We start from the raw sequence: 23,526 nt of genomic DNA on the forward strand, positions 1-23,526 counted from the left end.
CCCATTTGTTTTATATACTGAACGCATATATACTCATGCATTAATCCCGATGCTCAATGTGACAGGTGGATTCACTTGTCAGTCACAGGGATCTCTTAGCTACAGCGCCTTATCAACCACAGCTGTCAACAACTACATTTGCACCAGCTCCTCTCCTGCCTGCCTGGTTGCCTACCTCATGATAGAGCGAACACAAATTTTAATGGGAAACAAGGTATGTGTTGAAGGGATACTTCAGGGTTTTGGCAATGAGGCCCTTTGTCTACTTCCCCAGAGTCAGATGAACTCGTGGATACCATGTTTATGTTTCTTCGTCCAGTATGAAGAAAGTTAGAGGTACTTTCACAAGCCAATGCTAACTAGCGTTAGCGCAGTGCCTGGAAGTCTATGGGTATCTGGTAGCATAAAATGGTATCCACAAGTTCACCTGACTCTGGGGAAGTAGATAAAGGGCAACATTGCAAAATCCTGAAGTATCTCTTTATTAAAGCAGTTTAGTCGTCCTCTAAAATGAGCTAGAATGATCCAATCTGTAGCTAGCTAACTAAACTACAAATGTAATTTAAGTCGCTTAGCTAGATAGCTAACATTAGCTAGCTAGGTTGATGCAATCATGCCACCAGGAGTTTATGTTTATAATTTTGACTCTCTAACCAGGTATACATCCAACCTTTTTATGTGGGTAAAGTACATGTCGGTTTAAAAAACGCTATGAAAGGCCTTACGGGGGAAAAAATTCGGTCAACTTTAAAATTCTCGAGAAAACAAAATACTTTTTGTGTTGCTAAAATTAATAATGTGAGAAATGTCGATGGAAGCGCTTTTATGACGAAATATTTATTTAATAACCATCATATCGAAGTTAACTTGGAGCCCCAGGAAAGCATGCCGTTTATTAGGCTACAGATTAAATAAATGATGATGAACTTCACAGGGTGGTGAAAGTGCAAGGTGATGATATTTATTGGAACGAGCATCAAGCTCAAGGGTTTTATTCGAGTGACATGACCGTCAATGCTTGGTGGCCATTTGACAAATAAAAATGGTCTTGCTCTTTAGTCCATAATAATCTCATGTATCTGCCGCTGCTGGCTCGAGCGGAAGTGCCAATACCAGAGTGAGCACACTCACTACATGTATATAACACATTTATTTTGAGAAAACCATCAGCAGAGTTGAAAATGCAATGGAAACCCATTTAACTTTTCTTTTCTATTCAGTACATTTCGGAATTTAAATGTAAGGTTTTTTTATGTGCACTATGTCATCACACAGTCTTTTATCTGCAACAAGTCAATTTGATGGAAACGTCTCTGGTGGGAAAATGTGCATATTGTTTTTAATATGCACATGTCGCCAATTGGATGGAAATCTAGATTCTTAATAAATGTTTTTGGCACAGGGTAAAGAAGATGAAACGATCTGTTGCTGCTACCAAAGGACAAGGGATTCTGAAGTTCTTGAAAAGGTTAGTCAGCCAGTTTGTTGATTCAGTAATGTTGGCATATTATTTTATTTCCACTGCTGGTGATTATTCACAAATGTTTGTGGTGAAAATGTCACTGTCTTAAAAGTAATGCATCTACAAATTCCACCACGGAGCAGTCTAAACAGACAATATGTACACGTTTGTCCAACCATAACAGATAAATGGCTAATGCAGAAAGAAACCATTTATGGATTCTAGCACTACCATCTTTTACAAACACAGAGACAGGCAGCCATCATGGCATCAGTCTTTTTCAACTAGCTAGTGCATAGTGTCACCTACTGATATGAACTGGTAATGCAGGTTTGGTTGGAATATAGTGCAACAGAAAAAGTGGCATTCAATAAAATCTACTTCATAAAAAGGGGGATATTATTTTCAATGAAAATGTTGAAAGTAGTTGATTTAATGATTGAATATATGGATTTGACAGGCAATCAGTTCCTACAGTGAGTGCCAGAGAACCAACCATCTGGTGGGCCAGATGGAGGCCAGGACAACAACACAAGGTTAATGGTTTTATGATTTAAAGTCACTCGGGCTTGGGCTCCCAAGGGGCGCAGCGGTCTAAAGCACTGCGAAGAGGTGTCACTACAATCCCTGGTTCAAATCCAGGCTGTATCACATCTGGCTGTGATTGGGAGTCCCATAGGGAGGTGCACAATAGGCCAGGGTAGGCCATCATTGTAAATAAGAATTTGTTTTTGTTTGTTTTTTAATTAAAAAGTGTAACAAAGTCTACTGTGTAAAGCAGGGTTCCCTAATTGGTGGCACGCTGACAAATTTTATTTGGACACCCAAGTTTTCAGAGCATTTTTTTTTGTTTTTGTTATTTGCTGGACATAATAGACTAAAAATCAGGAAATCAGCTTCAAGTGATTTTAACTAAAGACATTTATTCCCAAGTATTCCCACGCATAATAAAGAGAAAAATGTGATTGTATACAAATGTAAGCAAGGTTTGAAATGTTTAACATTATATTGATTTCGGCTTCTTGAGGTCAATTTGCTGTCTATAAATGATTTGTAATTATGTTCCGGACCCCAGATCATCTGCTCAAGAAAATATCCCGCAGCTGAATCTAGTTGATGAAATCTGGTGTATAGTGTTAAATGAACCCTTGCAACGAACAACCATATATGTGTGAGAAAAATTCAGATATTGTCAAATATTGATCTTTTATATGTATATGACATCAAAAGTGTAATTATTGAAAGATAATTTCATCACAGTTCTCACTTTCAATTATAGTTGCTAGTTTTTTATTTAATACTTACAGTATTTTCCATACTTTTATGATTGTTAACTTCTCTGGGATAGTTGGGACGCTAGCGTCCCAACTGACAAGCACCCCCAACCCCCCCCTCACTGATTAGCATCGCGTCACAATGAAAAGGAAAATCTAAATATCATAAAATCACAAGTCCAAGACACCAAATGAAAGATACAGATCTTGTGAATAAAGCCACCATTTCAGATTTTTAAAAATGTTTTACAGGGAAGACAAAATATGTAAATCTATTAGCTAACCACGTTAGCAAAAGACACCATTTTTCTTTGTCCACCATTTTTTCTCTCCACCAGTAGCTATCACCAATTCGGCCAAATAAAGATATTGATAGCCACTAACCAAGAAAAAACCTCATCAGATGACAGTCTGATAACATATTTATTGTATAGGATAGGTTTTGTTAGAAAAATGTGCATATTTCAGGTATAAATCATAGTTTACAATTGCACCCACCATCACAACTCGACTAGAATAAATACAGAGAGCAACGTGTATTACCTAATTACTAATCATAAAACATTTCTTAAAAATACACAGCTCACAGCAATGGAAAGACACAGATCTTGTGAATTCAGACAATATTTCAGATGTTCTAAGTGTTTTACAGCGAAAACACAATAAATCGTTATATTAGCATACCACATGTGCAAACGTTACCCCAGCATTGATTCAAGCCAAAGAGAGCGATAACGTAATCATCGCCAAAATATATTAATTTTTTCACTAACCTTCTCAGAATTCTTCCGATGACACTCCTGTAACATCATATTACAACATACATATAGAGTTTGTTTGAAAATGTGCATATTTAGCCACAAAAAAACGTGGTTATACAATGACAATACTAGCAAAACTAGCCTGAAAATGTCGGGCGCCATATTTGACAGTGATCTTGTCTCATGAATAACTATTCATAAACTTGACTAAAAAAATATAAGTTGGACAGCTATCGAAAGACAAATTAGTTCTTAATGCAATCGCTGAATTACATTTCTAAAATTATCCTTACTGTGCAATACAGGGTTCGCCAAGCGAAGCTATACCAAAGAAAATGGCGGAATATGCGTTTAACATTTTTCGACAGAACAACGATTTATCATCTTAAATATTTCTTACTATGAGGTGATCTTCCATCAGAATCTTGGGCAATGTATCCTTTCTTGGGTCTAATCTTCTTTTGGTCGAAAGATGTCCTCTTGTCCGTCGAAATGCCCACTAACGTTCGACCGGGACCCCGAAACGTGCCCGGCGCTTCAAAGTGCATCACAAAGCAATGCCTCAAAATCGCACTAAACGGATATAAATTGCTATAAAATGGTTTAAATTAACTACCTTATGATGTTTTTAACACCTATAACGAGTAAAAACATGACCGGCGATATATTACTGGCTAAACAACAGCTTGGAAAGAGAGCAGGTCCGACGTCCATCGTGCGTCAGGCGCAGGGAGCAAAAGAACGGTACATCCGGTCTTTGGCCTTTTATACAGGCCCTGATTGCGCAATCGACTCCATTCAAATTGTCACCACTTACTGACATCTAGAGGAAGGCGTGGGCAGTGTTTGTATCCTCATAGCATTTACAGGGACTTTAAAACTGACCTGGGACCAGAGGCCAAGATTTCTGAAATCTCACTCCCTGTCAGGAAAAGTGCTGTAGAATGAGTTCTGTTCCACTCAGAGACATAATTCAAACGGCTATAGAAACTAGAGAGTGTTTTCTATCCAATAATAATAATAATATGCATATTGTACGAGCAAGAATTGAGTACTAGGAAGTTTAATTTGGAGATCAATTTTCGCTAAGTCGAAACAGCACCCCCTATATCCCTTCTTCAGGATCGGTGTCCCGTCCACGGGACAGTTGAACTAACGTAGGCAACCAGGTGATTAGCATGAGGTAAGTAACAAGAAAATGTCCCAGGACATAGACATATCTGATATTGGCAGAAAGCATAAATTCTTGTTAATCTAACTGTACTGTCCAATTTACAGTAGCTATTACATTGAAAGAATACCATGCTATTGTTTGAGGAGAGTGCACAATTTTTAACAAAGTTATTAATTAACAAATTAGGTATATTTGGGCAGTCTTGACACAAAATGTTGAACAGAAATGCAATGGTTCATTGGATCAGTCTAAACTTCGCACATATACTGCTGCCATCTAGTGGCCAAAATCTAAATTGCAGCTGGGCTGGGAAAATGCATTTTGGCCTTTCTCTTGATTTTCAAAGATGATGGTACAATAAAATTCAAAAAACGGTTGGTTTTATCTTTTACAAGATCTATTGTGTTATATTCTCCTACATTCCTTTCACATTTACACAAACTTCAAAGTGTTTCCTTTCAAATGGTACCAAGAATATGCATATCCTTGCTTCAGGGCCTGAGCTATAGGCAGTTAGATTTGGATATGTAATTTCAGGCGAAAATTTAAAAAAGGGAAAGTATACTTAAGAGTTAACATTGTGTGTGTATAGATATTATAATATTTAAAGACATTGTAAGAATTACACTCAGCCCTGCTATAATAGTTCACTAAACTACAGAGTATGTTGTCAATTAAAGTTGTAGTCTCTGGCTCTTTTGATATCAGATTCGGAATGAATAATAAGATTTGGGGTAGTTTGAAGGGTCCACTTTAGGCCAGGAGTGTTTCCAATTCACATGACCTGACAAGAACAAACCTAGCCCTATAGCACAGACAAAAAGGGAAGCTATCTATAATAATGCTATTTTGTCATATCCTACGAATAGGACCCAGAGTTTTAGCTGACCAGGACATGAGATCAGGAAAAACTCCAGGCCCCAGAAAAGGCATATTCATTTTGCCACACCATGTAAACTACCTCTGGTTTACACATTTTCTCCATGAGGGATTGTTTGATCCAAACCTACAAAGTGTATTCACATAAAAACAATTTTATAGCAAGTTTGGACCCAAAATGATTGGTCCATTTATTATCAAGAAATCAAGTTGCTCTTGTATCAATAAGAACAATGTCATTACTTTGTGATGTCAGTGGGCTTTTTAATGATTACTTGGTAAAAGTGATAACCTATAACAATGCCGGTTAGTATTAGCTAAATATTTAAAGAGCAGACGTTTCAACCAGGCACACCATTGCTTCCTTCAACATACAAATATATATCATGGAAATATAAGGAATAACAACGTAATAACAATAGAGACACATACCTCCAAGCTAATAAAGAAAAAAATAACTTCTCATCTCAACATGTTGTTAGTGGGCAGCCCGCATGCAAATGCTTTGAATCAGTGCACTTTTGTGGTACAGTATGATCGTGTCCGGCCTGATGGCTGCTCAGCAGTTTGTAGAAGGAAGGGTCATTGTTTTGGCAAACTCCTCGTAGTGGACACATCCGTCTGGTCCCACACCAGTCTCTTTCAGCAGCTCGTCAACTACAGGGAAGTGAGACGATGACACCCACACAACTTAATTATAACTCATCAAATCTAGTAATTTCATCACTGGTCTTTGAATGTTTTAAGATGTTTTATGACTACTGGTCATAAAATCATACAATCATCTCTGCCACACAAAGTACCAGTCAACAGTTGACACACTAACTCATTCAAGGGTTTTCTTTATTTCTACTATTTTCTACATTGCAGAATAATCGTAAAAACAAACTATGAAATAACACATATGGAATCATGAATTAACCAAAAGTGTTAAACAAATAAAAAAATATTTTAGATTCTTCAAAGTAGCCACCCTTTGCTTTGATGACATCCGTGCACACTTGGCATTCACTCAACTAGCTTTTCCAACAGTCTTGAAGGAGTTCCCACATATGCTGAGCACTTGTTGGCTGCTTTTCCTTCACTCTGCAGTCCAACTCATCCCAAACCATCTCAATTGGTTTTAGGTCGGGGGGTTGTGGAGACCAGGTCATCTGATGCAGCACTCCATCACTCTCCTTCTTGGTTAAATAGCCCTTACACAGCCTGGAGGTGTGTTGGGTCATTGTCCTGTTGAAAAACAAATGATAGTCCCACTAAGCGCAAACCAGATGGGATGGCGTATCTCAGCAGAATGCTGTGGTTGTCATGCTGGTTAAGTGTGCCTTGAATTCTAAATAAATCACACAGTGTAACCAGAAAACCACTCTCACACCTCCATGTTTTACGGTGGGAACCACACATGCGGAGATCCTCCGTTCACTTACTCTGTGGTTGGAACCAAAAATCACAAATTTGGACTCATCAGACCAAAGGACAGATTTCCACCGGTCTAATGTCCATTGCTCATGTTTCTTGGCCCAAGCAAGTCTCTTCTTCTTATTGGAGTCCTATAGTAGTGGTTTCTTTGTAGCAATTCGACCATGAAGGCCTGAGGTGTCTTTGGGCTGCAATTTCTGAGGCTGGTAACTCTAATGAACTTATCTGCTGCAGCAGAGGTAACTCTGGGTCTTCCTTTCCTGTGGCGGTCCTCATGAGAGACAGTTTCATCACTGCGCTTGATGGTTTTTGCGACTGCACTTGAAGAAAGTTTCAAAGTTCTTAATTTTCCGGATCGACTGACCTTCATGTCTTAAAGTAGTGATGGACTGTCGTTTCTCTTTGAGCTGTTCTTGCCATAATATGGACTTGGTCTTTTACCAAATAGGGCTATCTTCTGTACACCACCACTTCCTTGTCACAACACAACTGATTGGCTCAAATGCATTAAGAAGGAAATATATTCCACAAATTAACTTTTAAACAAAGCACACCTGTTAATTGAAATGCATTCCAGGTGACTACCTCATGAAGCTGGTTGAGAGAATGCCAAGCGTGTGCAAAGCTGTCATCAAGGCAAAGGGTGGCTACTTTGAAAAATCTCAAATATAAAATATATTTGTTACTACATGATTCCATATGTGTTATTTCATAGTTTGATGTCTCCACTAATATTCTACAATGTAGAAAATAGTACAAATAAAGACAAACCCTGGAATGAGTAGGTGTGTCCACACTTTTGACTGGTACTGTATGTCAAATGTTCAAGTGTTCAAACAGAATATACAGTATCAGTGTAATAAAGTAACAAAGTAATTCAATTACATTTACTACCATAGAAATGTTGTTAAGTTGGTACAATAATGCACACTTGTGATTTTGGATGTGCGGGGTTTGAACAAACAAACAAAATGCACATGCATACACTCTACACTCTTGTATACATGTGGCATGTGGGTTTTATGACCCTTACCTTCTTTATCAGTGAGCTTCTCTCCCAGCCCGGTGAGCTTGGCCCGGAGCTCCGAGGACAGGATGTAGCCCTTCTTCTGCTTGTCCGTCATCCTCATGGCCTCCAGAATCTCTGCTCTGGGGTCCTCCTGCTGGATCTGCTGATGCATCATGGTCAGGAAGGTGGAGAAGTCCAGCTCTCCGCACTTATCTAGTGTTACGGAAGGAGAATGATTGATTGAATGATCGATCAAATGATTTGTTGATTAGAAAATTTATTGAAAGGGATAGTTTAGCAATGACAAGATATTGAAAGACAGACATGCAGGCGTGCAGACAGACAAGTGGGCGGACGGACAGACAGACAGACAGACAGACAGACAGACAGACATGCGTACCAATCTTGGAGAGTTGCAGGTGTCTGTCCACCTCAATGAAAGTGGGGCTGACCCCCAAGCAGCGCATGACTATAATCAGGTCCTTGGCCTCAATTTTACCCTTGTGCTTCTTGTCATAGAGTGAAAAGCATTCCTTGAATTCTGTGAGAAAGAAGAGGTTGTCACATTTCCTCAGCTCTTCTAGGTATGTCTATGTAGGCTTCTAATGGTTATTCCCCTGAGGTCAAACCATAGAAATAGAATGAATAGAACAGACATCCCCCTACAGGTCAATTATGCCATAATAGATGGACTGTCAGACATGTTTTATGTACCCATGAGTTTACCTGTCAAATTTCCATGGTCAGAGGTTTCAAGAGCGTTCTAATCCCTCTAATTCAATAGGTTCTGTTTAGTTTATTAAGATCACGATTAGCTACTGCACATTGCTGACGACAACAGTGGTAGGCCTGATCACCGACAACGATGAGACAGCCTATACCGAGGTGAGAGACTTGGCAGTGGGGTGCCAGGACAACAACCTCTCTCTCAATGTAGAGCAAGACAAAGGAGCTGATCGTGGACTATAGGAAAAGGACGGCCGAACACACCCCCATTAACATCGAGAGGGCTGAATTGGAGCGGTTTGAAAGTTTCAAGTTCCTTTGTGTCCACATCACCAACAAACTATCATGGTCCAAACACACCAAGACAGTTGTGAAGAGGGCAAGACAACACATTTTCCACCTCAGGAGACTGAAAAGACTTGGCATGGGTCCCTAGATCCTCAAAAAGTTCTACAGCTGCACCCTCGAGAGCATCCTGACCGGTTGCATCACTGCCTGGTATGGCAACTGCTCGGCATCTGACCGCAAGGCGCTACAGAGGGTTGTGCGTACGGCTCAGTACATCACTGGGGCCAAGCTTCTTGACATCCAGGACCTATATACTAGGCGGTGTCAGAAGAAGGCCCCAAAAAATTGTCAGACTCCATTCACCCAAGTCATAGACTGTTCTCTCTGCTACCGCACGGCAAGCGGTAGCGGAGAGCCAAGTCTAGGTCCAAAAGGCTTCTTAACAGCTTCTACCCCAAAGCCATAAGACGTCTGAACAATTAATCAAATGGCCACCCAGACTATTCACATTGATCCCCCCTTTGTTTTTATACTGCTGCTACGCGCTGTTTATTATCTATGCATGACTTTACAAATTACCTTGACTAACCTGCACCCCTGCACATTGACTCAGTACCGGTACCCCTTGTAAATAGCCTCGTTATTGTTATGTACATTTCTTGTGTTACTTTTTGATTAATTCGATTTTTTTCCCCACTTCAGTTTATTTAGTAAATATTTTATTAACTCTATTTCTTGAACTGTTGGTTAAGGGCTTGTAAGTAAGCATTTCACGGTAAGGTCTACACCTGTTTTATTCGGCGTATGTGACCAAATTTGATTCGATTCTAATATTGCTTCTCATGGTCTGAGAGTCCTTTAGCTGCCTTTTGGCAAACTCCAAGCGGGCTGCAATGTGTCCTTTACTGAGGATTGGCTTCCGTCTGGCCACTCTACCATGAAGGCCTGATTTGTGGAGTGCTGCAGAGATGGTTGTCCTTCTGGAAGGTTCTCCCATCTCCACAGAGGAGCTCTGTCAGAGTGACCTTCAGGTTCTTGATCACCTCCCTGACCAAGGCCCTTCTCCCCCGATTGCTCAGTTTGGCCGGGCGGCCAGCTCTAGGAAGAGTTGATGGTTCCAAACTTCTTCCATTTAATGATGGTGGCCACTGTGTTCTTGGGGACCTTCAATGCTGCAGAATTTTTTTGGTACCCTTCCCCAAATCTGTGCCTCGACACAATCCTGTCTCGGAGCTCTACAGACAATTCCTTCGACCTCATGGCTTAGTTTTTGCTCTGACATGCACTGTCAACTGTGGGACCTTATATAGACAGGTGTGTGCCTTTCCAAATCATGTCTAATCAATTGAAAATACCACAGGTGGACTCCAATCAAGTTGTAAATACATTTCAAGGATGATCAATGGAAACAGGATGCACCTGAGCTCAATTTCAAGTCTCATAGCAAAGGGTCTGAAAAATCATGTAAATAAGGTATTTCTGTTTTTTATTTTTTGAAATAAACCCCCCCCAAAAAACAAAAAAATAATAAGCAAAAATATCAAACTTTTTTTCACTTTGTCATTATGGGGTATTGTGTATAGATTAATGAGGAAAACAAATAATTTCATTCATTTTAGAAAAAGGCTGTAATGTAACAAAATGTGGAAAAAGGCGTCTGAATACTTTCCAAATGCACTGTAAGTACAGAACAGTTATAGACAAGAACAACATAAGATATTACATTACATTTTAAATAAAAAATAGAAGTTAGACATTAAGAACATCTTTCTAATATTGAGAAATTAATGGTAAATAATGTATTGTGTCATTTTGGTTGTGTTTCAAATGATTTTGTGCCCAATAGAAATTAATGGTAAATAATGTATTGTGTTATTCTGGAGTCACTTTTATTGTAAATAAGAATAGAATATGTTTCTAAATACTTTAACACTAATGTGGATGCTACCATGATTACGGATAATCTTGAATGAAATGTGAATAATGATGAGTGAGAAAGTTACCGATGTACAAATATCAATCCCCCCCCCCCCCCCCCCCCCCAAAAAAAAAAAAAAAATGCAAACCTGTTATTGTACATATCTGCACCTGTATATAGCCCATCTGTATATAGCCCATCTGCAAACCTGTTATTGTAATGGTGAGAGGTTAGAATGTCTTGGGGGTATGATATTTGTCTAACTTTCTCATTCATCATTATTCATGATCCATTCAGTATTATTCGTAATCACGGTAGCATAACATCCACATTAATGTAGAAGTTTATAATTTATTTTAATTAAAAAATATATATTTGACCTTTATTTAACCAGGTAGGCTAGTTGAGAACAAGTTCTAATTTACAACTGCGGCTTGGCCAAGATAAAGCAAAGCAGTGCGACACAAACAACAGAGTTAGACATGGAATAAACAAACGTACAGTCAATGCAATAGAAAAGTCCATATACAGTATGTGCAAATTAGGTAAGATTAGGGAGGTAAAGCAATAAATAGGCAGTAGTGGCGAAGTAATTGCAATTAAACACTGGAGTGATAGATGTGTAGAAGATGAATGTGCAAGTAGAGATACTGGGGTGCAAAGGAGCAAGAACATAAATAACAATATGGGGATGAGGTAGTTGGATAAGCTATTTACAGATGGGCTATATACAGGTGCAGATATGTGTAAGCTGCTCTGATTTAAAGTGCTTAAAGTTAGTTTGGGAGATATGAGTCTGCAGCTTCAGTGATTTTTGCAATACGTTCCAGTCATTGGCAGCAGAGAACTGTAAGGAAAGGTGGCCAAAGGAGGAATTGGCTTTGGGGGTGACCAGTGAAATATACCTGCTGGAATGCGTACTACGGGTGGGTGCTGCTATGCTGACCAGTGAGCTGAGATAAGGTGGGGGTTTACCTAGCAAAGACTTATAGATGACCTGGAACCAGTGGGTTTGGCGACGAATATGAAGCGAGGGCCAGCCAATTAGAGCATATAGGTCGCAGTGGTGGGTAGTATATGGGGCTTTGGTGACAAAACGGGTGGCACTGTAATAGACTGCATCCAATTTGCTGAGTAGAGTGTTGGATGCTATTTTGTAAATGACATCGCCGAAGTCAAGGATCGGTAGGATAGTCAGTTTTACGAGGGTATGTTTGGCAGCATGAGTGAAGGATGCTTTTTTGCGAAATACGAAGCCGGTTCTAGATTTAATTTTGGATTGGAGATGCTTAATGTGAGTCTGGAAGGAGGGTTTGCAGTCTAACCAGACACCTAGAATATGTGGACAACTACAAATACCTAAGTCAGAACCGTCCAGAGTAGTGATGCTGGACGGGCGGGCAGGTGCGGGCAGCAATCGGGTGAAGAGCCTGCATTTAGTTTTACTTTCATTTAAGAGCAGTTGGAGGCCACGGAAGGAGAGTTGTATGGCATTGAAGCTCGTCTGGAGGTTAGTTAACACAGTGTCCAAAGAAGGGCCAGAAGTATGGTGTCGTCTGCGTAGAGGTGGATCAGAGAATCACCAGCAGCAAGAGCGACATCATTGATGTATACAGAGAAAAGAGTAGGCCCGAGAATTGAACCCTATGGCACCCCCATAGAGACTGCCAGAGGTCCGGACAACAGGCCCTCCGATTTGACACACTGAACTCTGTCTGAGAAGTAGTTGGTGAACCAGGCGAGGCAGTCATTTGAGAAACCAAGGCTATTGAGTCTGCCGATAAGAATGTGGTGATTGACAGAGTCGAAAGCCTTGGCCAGGTCGATGAATACGGCTGCACAGTTCTGTCTTTTATCGATGGCGGTTATGATATCGTTTAGGACCTTGAGCGTGGCTGAGGTGCACCCATGACCAGCTTGGAAACCAGATTGCATAGCGGAGAAGGTACGGTGATATTCGAAATGGTCAGTGATCTGTTTGTTACCATGGCTTTCGAAGACTTTAGAATGGCAGGGTAGTATAGATATAGGTCTGTAACAGTTTGGGTCTAGAGTGTCTCCCCCTTTGAAGAGGGGGATGTCCGTAGCAGCTTTCCAATCTTTAGGGTTCTGAGATGATAAGAGAGGTTAAACAAGCTAGTAATAGGGGTTGCAACAATTGTGGCGGATAATTTTAGAAAGAGAGGGTCCAGATTGTCTAGCCCAGCTGATTTGTAGGGGTCCAGATTTTGCAGCTCTTTCAGAACATCAGCTTTCTGGATTTGGGTGAAGGAGAAATGGGGGAGGCTTGGGCAAGTTAATGTGGGGGTTGAAGGGCTGTTGCCCAGGGTAGGGGTAGCCAGGTGGAAAGCATGGCCAGCCGTAGAAAAAAAATGCTTATTGAAATTCTCAATTATTGTGGATTTATCGGTTGCGACAATGTTTCCTAGCCTCAGTCCCGTGGGAAGCTGGGAGGAGGTGCTCTTATTCTCCATTGGCTTTACAGTGTCCCAGAACTTTTTGGAGTGTGTTCTACAGCATGCAAATTTCTGTTTGAAAAAGCTATCCTTTGCTTTCCTAACTGCCTGTGTACATTGGTTCCTAACTTCCATGAAAAGTTTCATATTGCGGGGGCTATTCGATGCGAATGCAGAACGCCACAGGATGTTTTTGTGCTGGTCAAGGGCAGTCAAGTCAGGAGTGAACCAAGGGCTATATCTGTTCCTGGTTCTATATTTTTTTTAATGGGGCATGCTTATTTAAGATGGTGAGGAAAGCACTTTTAAAGAAAAACCCGGCATCCTCTACTGACGGAATGAGGTCAATATCCTTCTAGGATACCCGGGCCAGTTTGATTAGAAAGGCCTGCTCGCTGAAGTGTTTTAGGGAGCGTTTGACAGTGATGAGGGGTGGTCGTTTGACCGCAGATCCATTACGGACGCAGGCAATGAGGCAGTGATCGCTGAGATCCTGGTTGAAGACAGCAGAGGTGTATTTGGAGGGCAGGTTGGTCAGGATGATATCTATGCGTGTGCCCGTGTTTACTGATTAGGGGTTGTACCTGGTAGGTTCATTGATAATTTGTGTGAGATTGAGGACATCTTGCTTATATTGTAGGACGGCTGAGGTGTTAAGCATGTCCAAGTTTAGGTCACCTAACAGTACGAGCTCTGGAGATAGATGGGGGGCAATCTATTCACATATGGTGTCCAGGGCACAGCTGGGGGCTGAAGGTGGTCTATAGCAAGCGGCAACGGTGAGAGACTTGTTTCTGGAAAGGTGGATTTTTTAAAGTAGAAGCTCGAATTGTTTGGGCACAGACCTGGATAGTATGACAGAACTCTGCAGGCTATCTCTGCAGCAGATTGCAACTCCGCCCCCTTTGGCAGTTCTATATTGTCGGAAAATGTTATAGTTAGGGATGGAAATTTAAGGATTTTTGGTGGCCTTCCTACGCCAGGATTCAGACATGGCTAGGAGATCCGAGTTGGCAGAGTGTGCTAAAGCAGTGTATAAAACAAACTTAGGGAGGAGGCTTCTAATGTTAACTTGCATGAAACCAAGGCTTTTAGAGAAGTCAACAAATGAGAGTGCCTGGAGAATGGGAGTGGAGCTAGGCGTTGCCGGGCCTGGATTAACCTCTACATCACTAAAGGAACAGAGGAGGAGAAGGATAAGGGTACGGATAAAGGCTATGAGAACTATTATTTAGTTCTTTAGAAACATATTCTATTCTTATTTACAATAAAAGTGGCTCCAAAATGACACAATACATTATTTACCATTAATTTCTATTAGGCACAAAATCATCTGAAACGCAACCAAAACAAACAGCAAATGCATCAAACAAATGTATAAAGTCACAAGCTTGATGTAGTTATTGCGTGCTATGAAAAAGGGATCAAATACTTCACTTTTTACTACTTTAATACACATATAAGTGAATTTGTCCCAATACTTTTGGTCCCCTAAAATGAAGGGACTATGTACAAAAAGTGCTGTAATTTCAAAACGGTTCAACCTATATGGATGAAAATACCCTCAAATTGCACTTGACAGTCCAAACCCATAGTCATTGTGCATTTCAAATGCCGGGGTACAGAGCCAAAACAACAAAAAATGTGTCACTGTCCCAATACTTTTGGAGGTTACTGTACAGATTCATGTTCTTATACACAGTACAGTTAAATTAAATATTTAGAAAGAGGAGAGGCGCTGTGATAGAATATGTTTATCTGTTTTTTTTAAAGTTAAATCTGTTTTTGGTTTGGTACCGTGATGAAACCCATCATGGCGTGTCTGGTGGGGTATGTCTGTTTTTGAAGTGTATGCAAATAGATTACACAAGTGGTTAGGCATTTTCAACATACAAATGTTTCTTAAAAAGACTAGAAGGGAAGTAGTCTTTCATGGTTGAGGGTTAAAGAGAAATTGACTATCATGCATGTTGTTGATGTTAGTTGTGTGTGCAGTTAAGGGCAAGGCATGCTGTTAAACTCACTGTGTTAAGCATAAGGCCCGTTCATCTCACAGACTGAACTAGCCAACAGATCCCCAAGCTTCCTGTGTAGATTAAGACACCACGGAGCCAGCGTGAGACAAGGCTCGAAAAACGGACCTCAATCCAGGGATGAGAAATGTGTTGTACTCCGAATTGTCCCATTATCCCAACTGTTACACTGAGAAAATGATCATGCTAGCTAGATAAGAGTTGTTCAATCTTCTCTGTGTAACAGTTGTGATAATGGGACAATTCAGAGTACAACGCAGTTCTCATACCCGGATTGAGGTATGTATTCGGAGCCATATTTTGTCTTAATCTACACAGGACGCCTGTCCAACCTTAGCGCAGTTGTAAGCAAGCAAATTGGATCTGCTGGCTTGAACTGAACTAGAGCATTATACTCTTCAATGGGAGATACAGGTCAGTCTTAATCGAGGCAGTATCTGCAGTCACCGCTCATTAATCTTTGAAGGATTACAGCCGTCAGGATCTGCTTCAATCACACAGAGGAGAGCACAGGCTGCCTACTGAAAGGCAAACAGAAGGGCCATAGAAATATATATGGGTTGCATGGTGCACTGTATACTAGCCCTTGATCATGACTCTCATTTCCATTACAATATACATAAGAGTCATTGGACGAAGGCGTCTTCTGTACAGGGGAGTTTTGTTAAGAGCCCCAAGTCTGGGTCTGAACATTAACACAAATTGCTTGCGGTATGGTTTTGGAAGCATAAGGACCTTATCTTTCATATCAGCAAAAAATGTTTTTTTAAATAAGGTGAAATTGATACACACCTTTATACGGTTAGGGTTAGTGTTCCCACACGGCCATATATTCATGTTACAGCGTATATTTACGGAAGACAGAGGAACCACCTGTGCTAACTAGCTATCTAGCATGCTCGGAACACCTGTGTGTAACGGAAGTAGGCCGCCAGAAACGTGTTGTCACTGAAAAATACTGTTGGCTGCAACTGTGATGAAGCTGGTTAAAACAGTAAGTGTATATTTTGCATTTGTGAAATTATTTTAATGTGAGATGTTTCTAGAACCGTATTGCAATCAAGAATCAATTCACGTTTAGATGGAGTATTTGGCTGCCAGAGTCAGTCTACCTCTGAAAATAACATGTCCTTGGACCTAAAGGTAACGTTAGGAATCTTAAGAGTACATATTGGACTAGGTACATTCATGATAGCACCAATCATACATAGTATTCTATATTAGTAGGCTATATATTGGTATACGTAAACTAGTCCTCCATAGTCTGTAACATCCTATTCAAAATATTGTTGAACGGTTTTATGATCTACATTTGACAACAAAAGAAGAAACTATCAAAAGACTGGTGATATAAGTGATGCATTGTGTGTGTCTTCTCAACAGGAACGTTGACACAAATGGGGTGCATTGTGTTGTGGCAGGCACACGGAAAATTACGTGGAATAAAAGTCTGTTCATATCAACATCAAGCAATAAGAAGTAGTCCTGGAATGTAGGCTTCTGTGAGCATGTAGTAGTTTTCATTTTATTCGCCAATTTCTTGAGTATTGATCAGAGACTATCCAAACTGCAATCATCAAGATAGTGGACATTCTCAGACGGTAACGCAAAATGAAACGATTATAACGATCGTGCATACCAGGAATTAAATTAAATGAATACCCACGATTAATTTGACATGTGATAAACAATCCTGCCTTGTGCCGTACTCGCCTAAAATGATCACATTTATCCAAATCAACATAGCGTGCGCAATATGTGCACAGTCTAACGCGTCTTACCATTTATTTGGTCTTGAGTCAGGAACTTTGCCTGTAACAAAACAAGAGAAGCACGTCACTTTTATATGCAACTAACTATTTATAGTGGATGCTACATCTAACTATGAGCCAACTATTGTACATAACAATGATTTCACTGGAATAACTTGCTTACCATCGTGGTTACGCTCAGTCAGTGCTCCTAGACACACTCGACGTGTCAGGTCCGCTTGTTTTACCTGCGTGAGTAACCTTTATTTAGAAGTTTGCATTATTGATACAGTGTTGCCATGAGCACATGGTGAACTAGACCCCACACCAACTATAGGCTACTATGCTATTTATCTCCGATAACCATGAAACGGTCTGTCACAATAAAGGCGCAATCCTTAATTTATGTTTTCGCCGAAAGACCCACCACTTGGTTTGCTGTAGGTCTGGATAAATGTAGCCTAGCCTACTAACGTTACTCTCAAATTCGTAACTGGAAGAAGCTATGGATGCAGAATGGCATCACGTTTTTATATAGTTTTAAACTTTTAACCTTATATTGTTTGGTTACAAAGACAAAGGATTCATAAGTAGTTTATGGACTATAGATTATTTATAAATCAGTAATAATAGTAGCCCAACCAGCAGCAAGATGGCAGTATTGGGCTATTCGTTTTACATCGTTTTTCATTTTACGTCCGACTTCTATGTGCACAGCCGGTAATACACTGGTGTCCGCCGTGGACCGGCTCGTAAATAAAACATCCTGCATTCAGGCTGAAAATGTGTCCGTTTCCTCCTTAACTCGATTTAATTGATCGTCGTAGGAAAATAAAACTGGGAAAATACAGTATGTGTAGGCAAGAACAGGTGTTGTGCCGAAAAGCTCCCACTGACAAAATTCTCCCTCCCTTCGCGCGAACGCACTCAAATCTTCATTGCTGCGACTTGCTTGCTTGTTGAGATTTCTGATCAAGTTAGGCTGCGTTTCATTTTATTTTTGTCGGTTCGATCGCGAGGGAGGCACAAGTAATGTCTGCAGTTTTCGGTTTGGCTATGTGTTTCAAGTCTATTAGTCTATAAATAAATATCTTTGCCAAAATGTGTCATCTCTCCCATGTCTTATTCGACAAGTAGTTGTTCTGAAATGTTTATTGCTTGCCTACATTTTGCTCCCTCCTCTATGTTTAATATAACACACCTCTCTGAATTAATAATTTCGGTTGCCTATCCTGACATGAAGTTTGTTCTATAGAAAGTATTTGACTCAAGCCACAAAATTAAGGAATTGAGAAGGGGGGGGGGGGGGGGGGTCGACAAGGCCATTTTATTGCCTGCCAAAATTCTCTCCCCTCTTCTATCTTGGGACTGCAAGGCCTGACACACTTCAGAATAATTTTGGTGACCTATCATGCCGTCTGATGTGTGCCACATTAAGTATTCTACTCTAGTCACAAAAAGTGGTTATTTCAGCAATAATAGTTTTTAGAGCCCTCTACTGTTCTCTCTACCTTATCCCTCAATCCACCATCCCATCGTGATTTTCCCTCTTACGATTTTTCCTTTAAATTACACTTTATCTGTTTTAATTTAAGAATGTAGTTACAATAATAATAAAAAATAAAATAATAATAAATAAAAAATTGTACTCTGGTTGAAAAAGAAATATCTATATATAAGTCAACATGAGTGCATATATCCATAATTACAGTAAACTGTTATAATAATAGGAAAAAAAGTAAAATATAAATACATTTATAATAAACAAAACTATGACTGAATGTGCCCCCATGAAGAATATCCTCCCCAATAGGTCCCTTTGCCCTCAATAGGACACCCCCATCACCTCCACTATCCCCGTCAACCTCCCCCCACCCCTCATCCACAAAACACAATAATAATAATTGAAAAAAATATACCAAGATATCAATATATAAAAGTGTTCCCCCCTTGGCGTTTTTTCCTATTTTGTTGCATTACAATCTGTAATTTAAATAGATTTTTATTTGGATTTCATGTAAAGACATACACAAAATAGTCAAAATTGGTGAAGTGAAATGAAAAGTGGTGCGTGCATATGTATTCACCCCTTTTGCTATAAAGCCCCAAAATAAGATCTGGTGCAACCAATTACCTTCAGAAGTCACATAATTAGTTAGATTGGACACGGGTGGACTTTATTTAAGTGTCACATGATCTGTCACATGATCTCAGTATATAAACACCTGTTCTGAAAGGCCCCAGAGTCTGCAACACCACTAAGCAAGGGGCACCACCAAGCAAGCGGCACTATGATGACCAAGGAGCTCTCCAAACAGGTCAGAGACAAAGTTGTAGAGAGGTACAGATCAGGGTTGGGTTATAAAAAAAAATATCAGAAACTTTGAACATCCCACGGAGCAGCATTTATTTCAAAATGGGAAGAATATGGCACCACAACAAATCTGCCAAGAGAGGGCCGCCCACCAAAACTCACAGACCGGGCAAGGAGGGCATTAATCAGAGAGGCAGCAAAGAGACCAAAGATAACCCTGAAGGAGCTGTAAAGCTCCACAGCGAAGATTGGAGTATCTGTCCATAGGACTACTTTTGGCCGTACACTCCACAGAGCTGGGCTTTACGGAAGAGTGTCCAGAAAAAAATAAGCAAACATGTTTGTTGTTCGCCAAAAGGCATGTGGGAGACTCCTCAAACATATGAAAGAAGGTACTCTGGTCAGATGAGACTAAAATCGAGCTTTTGGGCCATCAAGGAAAACGCTATGTCTGGTGCAAACCCAACACCTCTCATCACCCCGAGAATTTCATCCCCACAGTGAAGCATGGTGGTGGCAGCATCATGCTGTGGGGATGTTTTTCATTGGCAGGGACTGGGAAACTGGTCAGAATTGAAGGAATGATGGATTGGGCTTAATACAGGCAAATTCTTGAGGGAATCCTGTTTCAGTCTTCCGGAGATTTGAGACTGGGACGAAGGTTCACCTTCCGCAGGACAAATGACCCTAAGCATACTGCTAAAGCAACACTTGAGTGGTTTAAGAGGAAACATTTAAATATCTTGGAATGGCCTAGTCAAAGCTCAGACCTCAATCCATTTGAGAATCTGTGGTATGACTTAAAGATTGCTGTACACCAACGGAACCCATCCAACTTGAAGGAGCTGGAGAAGTTTTTCCTTGAATAATGGGCAAAAATCCCAGTGCCAAGCTTATAGAGACATACCCCAAGAGACTTGCAGCTGTAAGGTGGCTCTACAAAGTATTTACTTTGGGGGGGTGAATAGTTATGCATGCTCAAGTTTTAATTTTTTTGGTCTTATTTATTGTTTGTTTCATAATTTTTTTAATTTTGCATCTTCAAAGTGGTAGGCATGTTTAAATCAAATGATACAAACCCCCCAAAAATCTATTTTCATTCCAGGTTGTAAGGCAACAAAATAGGAAAAATGCCAAGGGGGGTGAATACTTTCGCAAACCACTGTACCACCCCCCCCCCCCCCCCCCCCCCCCACCACCACACACACACACACACACACACATGTACATATACATAAACATATTCACAGGACACTCAATTTATCTCTTTTCCTACATCAGATATGCAGGTGACATTTCTACCTGGATGACAGCACATACTCAGCAAGACGAAGATGCTCTTCATTCGAGGGAATGCCTGTCCATTCTCAGATGTTAGATAATCCAAGATGATCACATGTCATTTACATTCCAGCCCTAATCTGAATGTTCTGCTTCTTCCTCCACACTACACACCATCCCCCAATATGCTAAATCAGAGCCTTGTCAGCTCCAGATTTGACTACTTCAACTCACACCCTGCTGGAATCCCTGTATTCTCAGATTCCCCTCTGTGATTAATCTCTATATTGTAATCAAGGAAGTTTTTCAAAATGTTGTACTTTTATTAACATATATGTTCAGATAATTCCTGAGAGAGAAGGGGTGTAATATCTCCAGATGGGCGTGTGGTACCTTCCTCACCCATGCCAACAAGATGTTACTTCTTGTGGGGTCTTTGCCTTGAAAGTAAGTATGAGAGTATAAGTAATGTACAATTAACCTACTGAAAGTATACTGACTAAAAGGCAAAACAGAACTGTCAAATTATATTTTAGCTGTGTCGTTGTATACTTGTGAATTAGAATCTTAAGTGTAACAATTTTGTTGGGGAAAACTGAAATGCCCATCAATTTCTTTTCCCAGTTTGCTGAATGTGTTCTGAAGGAGGACTTGATTGTCTTTTCAAATACGGACAAAGATGTTAAAATCAATTTCTAATTTAATATAATTGTAGATTAAAAAAAACTTAAGATCCATATAAATGTTTATCTTTGATCCAACTTCTGACTAGTAAGCACCACCTTTAATTTTTTTAACAGACCAGGGGTGAAAACAGACTGCTTCAACATGATTGGCTGAATGTGGTAAGCAACATCCCGTTGTAGCATTAGCCACTCTAGCATAGTGGTGGAAAATTGTGTTTTATTAAGACAGTATGCATATTTTCTGTTTCTTTCCATAGACGAGCCATTAAATTGATTTAAGGAGGAAACTGATGCCGTTGTAGCCTGAATGGTGGATGCTTTATTTACGAGCCGGTTCATGGGGGAAATGAGTGTATTGCCGGCTGTGCACATTCAATTCGGAGATAAGATGACAAACAACGTAAAAGGAATAATACAGTACCGCCATCTTGCGGCCGTTGGGCTATAATTAAACAATAAGGCCTGAGGGGGTGTGGTATATGGCCAATATACCGCGGCTAAGGGCTGTTCTTAAGCGCAACGCAGAGTGCCTGGATACAGCCCTTAGCCGTGGTATATTAGCCATATACCACAAACCCCCGAGTTGCCTTATTGCTATTATAAACTGGTTACCAATGTAGTTAGAGCAGTAAGCATAAATGTTTTGTCATACCCTTGGTATACGTTCTGAAATACCACAGCTGTCAGCCAATCAGCATTCAGGGCTCAAACCACCCAGGTTATAATAACAGCTATGTTTAACAGTTTGAGGTTGCCGCATTGGGACATTTCAGACCTTACAATCTGTACTTGTGTGAGTGAGCATACAACACAAACTAAACATAATTCAATATTTATGGCTTTATATATGCTACAACAACAGTTTGGACAAGGACAGTATAGAATATATACATTGGAATATAGGAAAATAATTAGGCAATATTTTCCTCTATTAAAGGTAGACTCAGCGATATGATGTAGATGCAGAAATTAAACAGCATAGTGGGTCAATTTCTGCAAACAACTAAAAGTGATGAGGCTCAACTTCGTCTGTTTTCGTTGCCCAGGCTACCACACTGTGAACAGTGTGAACTGAACCCGTGCACGTGCGCAGATACTGTGTGTGACAGTGAGAGCAAAGTATTGCGTCTCGCTCAACTCTGGTGCTGTCATTTAGCTGAGTGTACCTTTACATTCTACAAGCACACAGTATGAAACAAGGTGGAAAAGATCAAGGTAAACATTTTATATTAGTCAAGCCATAATAAAACATTGTCAGCTAAAATTTCCTCACAGTGTTGGTGCACATCATAATAAAAGCTAAGATGACTTCATATCATCCAAGGAACTACATAAAATCTGCTTCTGAACATTGATAAAACTATAATGATCTTTTCAATCCTGATCAAGGGCATAGAGTGAGTGACAGAGTGTGGGTCAATTCTATTCCGTAGCTTTTCAACAAGGAAAATCAGTGTACTTCCTGAATTGACTGGGAATGGCATTGACCCCAAAATGGAATTGACCCCAACCCTGGTGAGTGTGTGTGTGATCAAAAAGCATCTCTGCAGGAATCCCAGGAGAATCATACATTCAGTTTCTCCAGACTCCATTCAATGTTGCCAGATGGTGCTGGCTCAGCTCTTTCTACTGTTCTGAGACGTATGACACAATCAACAGGGCTTGCATTGATTACACCACACCACTTCTCTGTACAAATAAGCAATGGAGGAATTGCATATCTGTATCTGCATACGCAATCAAGTTAATTTATCTTAGGTAACTTAAACCTTTAAAAAAAAAAAAAAAAAAATTACTTCACTTCAGAAATAATTCAAGTTCTTGACACAGTCCCAAGAGTACAGTACCTCTCAACATCTCTTACTTTTGTATTTTTGTTGCATAGTAGGTAAACTCGTGCTCTATCCTTCTTTCATTTCCTCCCAGCACACATGACTAGAGTGAGTCATTTGAGCAGCTAGTGATTGTGCGTGTTGGAGATCGACTCCATTGCAGTCGGAATGGGAAAAATCCACAAATCACCTCGCATCCCAGATAGCTACTCATTATATTATGGGTGATCAAGATGAGTGATTCTGTGCCTCGCTTGCTCAAA

The 23,526-nt window shown here is 40.2% G+C and overlaps 1 protein-coding gene and 1 long non-coding RNA gene across 5 annotated transcripts; one reads left to right on the forward strand and one right to left on the reverse strand.

Moving 5' to 3' along the window:
* The first annotated feature begins 328 nt into the window (after positions 1-328).
* On the forward strand, positions 329-5,366 carry LOC129862818 (uncharacterized). The gene is made up of 2 exons (XR_008760827.1): positions 329-1,468; positions 1,923-5,366. It is a non-coding gene; the product is annotated as an uncharacterized LOC129862818 (long non-coding RNA).
* A 319-nt stretch (positions 5,367-5,685) lies between these two features.
* Positions 5,686-18,138, reverse strand: calml4b (calmodulin-like 4b). 4 transcript variants are annotated; one of them, XM_055934825.1, is made up of 6 exons: positions 18,048-18,138; positions 17,335-17,398; positions 17,181-17,211; positions 8,379-8,519; positions 8,003-8,191; positions 5,692-6,207 (listed from the first exon to the last, which is right to left on the reverse strand). In XM_055934825.1, exons 2-6 carry the CDS (start codon positions 17,335-17,337, stop codon positions 6,110-6,112), a joined length of 462 nt encoding a protein of 153 aa, XP_055790800.1. In that variant the 5' UTR covers positions 17,338-17,398; positions 18,048-18,138; the 3' UTR covers positions 5,692-6,109. The 4 variants fall into 4 exon arrangements, with proteins under 4 accessions (XP_055790802.1, XP_055790800.1, XP_055790801.1 ...); XM_055934826.1 differs by lacking the exon at positions 18,048-18,138 and adding an exon at positions 17,793-17,816; XM_055934824.1 differs by lacking the exon at positions 18,048-18,138 and adding an exon at positions 17,578-17,786.
* Positions 18,139-23,526: the final 5,388 nt, after the last annotated feature.

This window comes from Salvelinus fontinalis, chromosome 9 (genome assembly GCF_029448725.1).
Source record: "Salvelinus fontinalis isolate EN_2023a chromosome 9, ASM2944872v1, whole genome shotgun sequence".
Classification (NCBI taxonomy): Eukaryota; Metazoa; Chordata; class Actinopteri; order Salmoniformes; family Salmonidae; genus Salvelinus; species Salvelinus fontinalis.

Bases quoted from the DNA above. Each gene is read 5' to 3' on its own strand.
- calml4b (XM_055934825.1), bottom strand. The intron at 8,192-8,378 runs GTACGCATGTCT...CCGTAACACTAG, and splicing joins CCTGCAACTCTCCAAGATTG to ATAAGTGCGGAGAGCTGGAC. The intron at 6,208-8,002 runs GTAAGGGTCATA...ACTTCCCTGTAG, and splicing joins GAAGCTCACTGATAAAGAAG to TTGACGAGCTGCTGAAAGAG.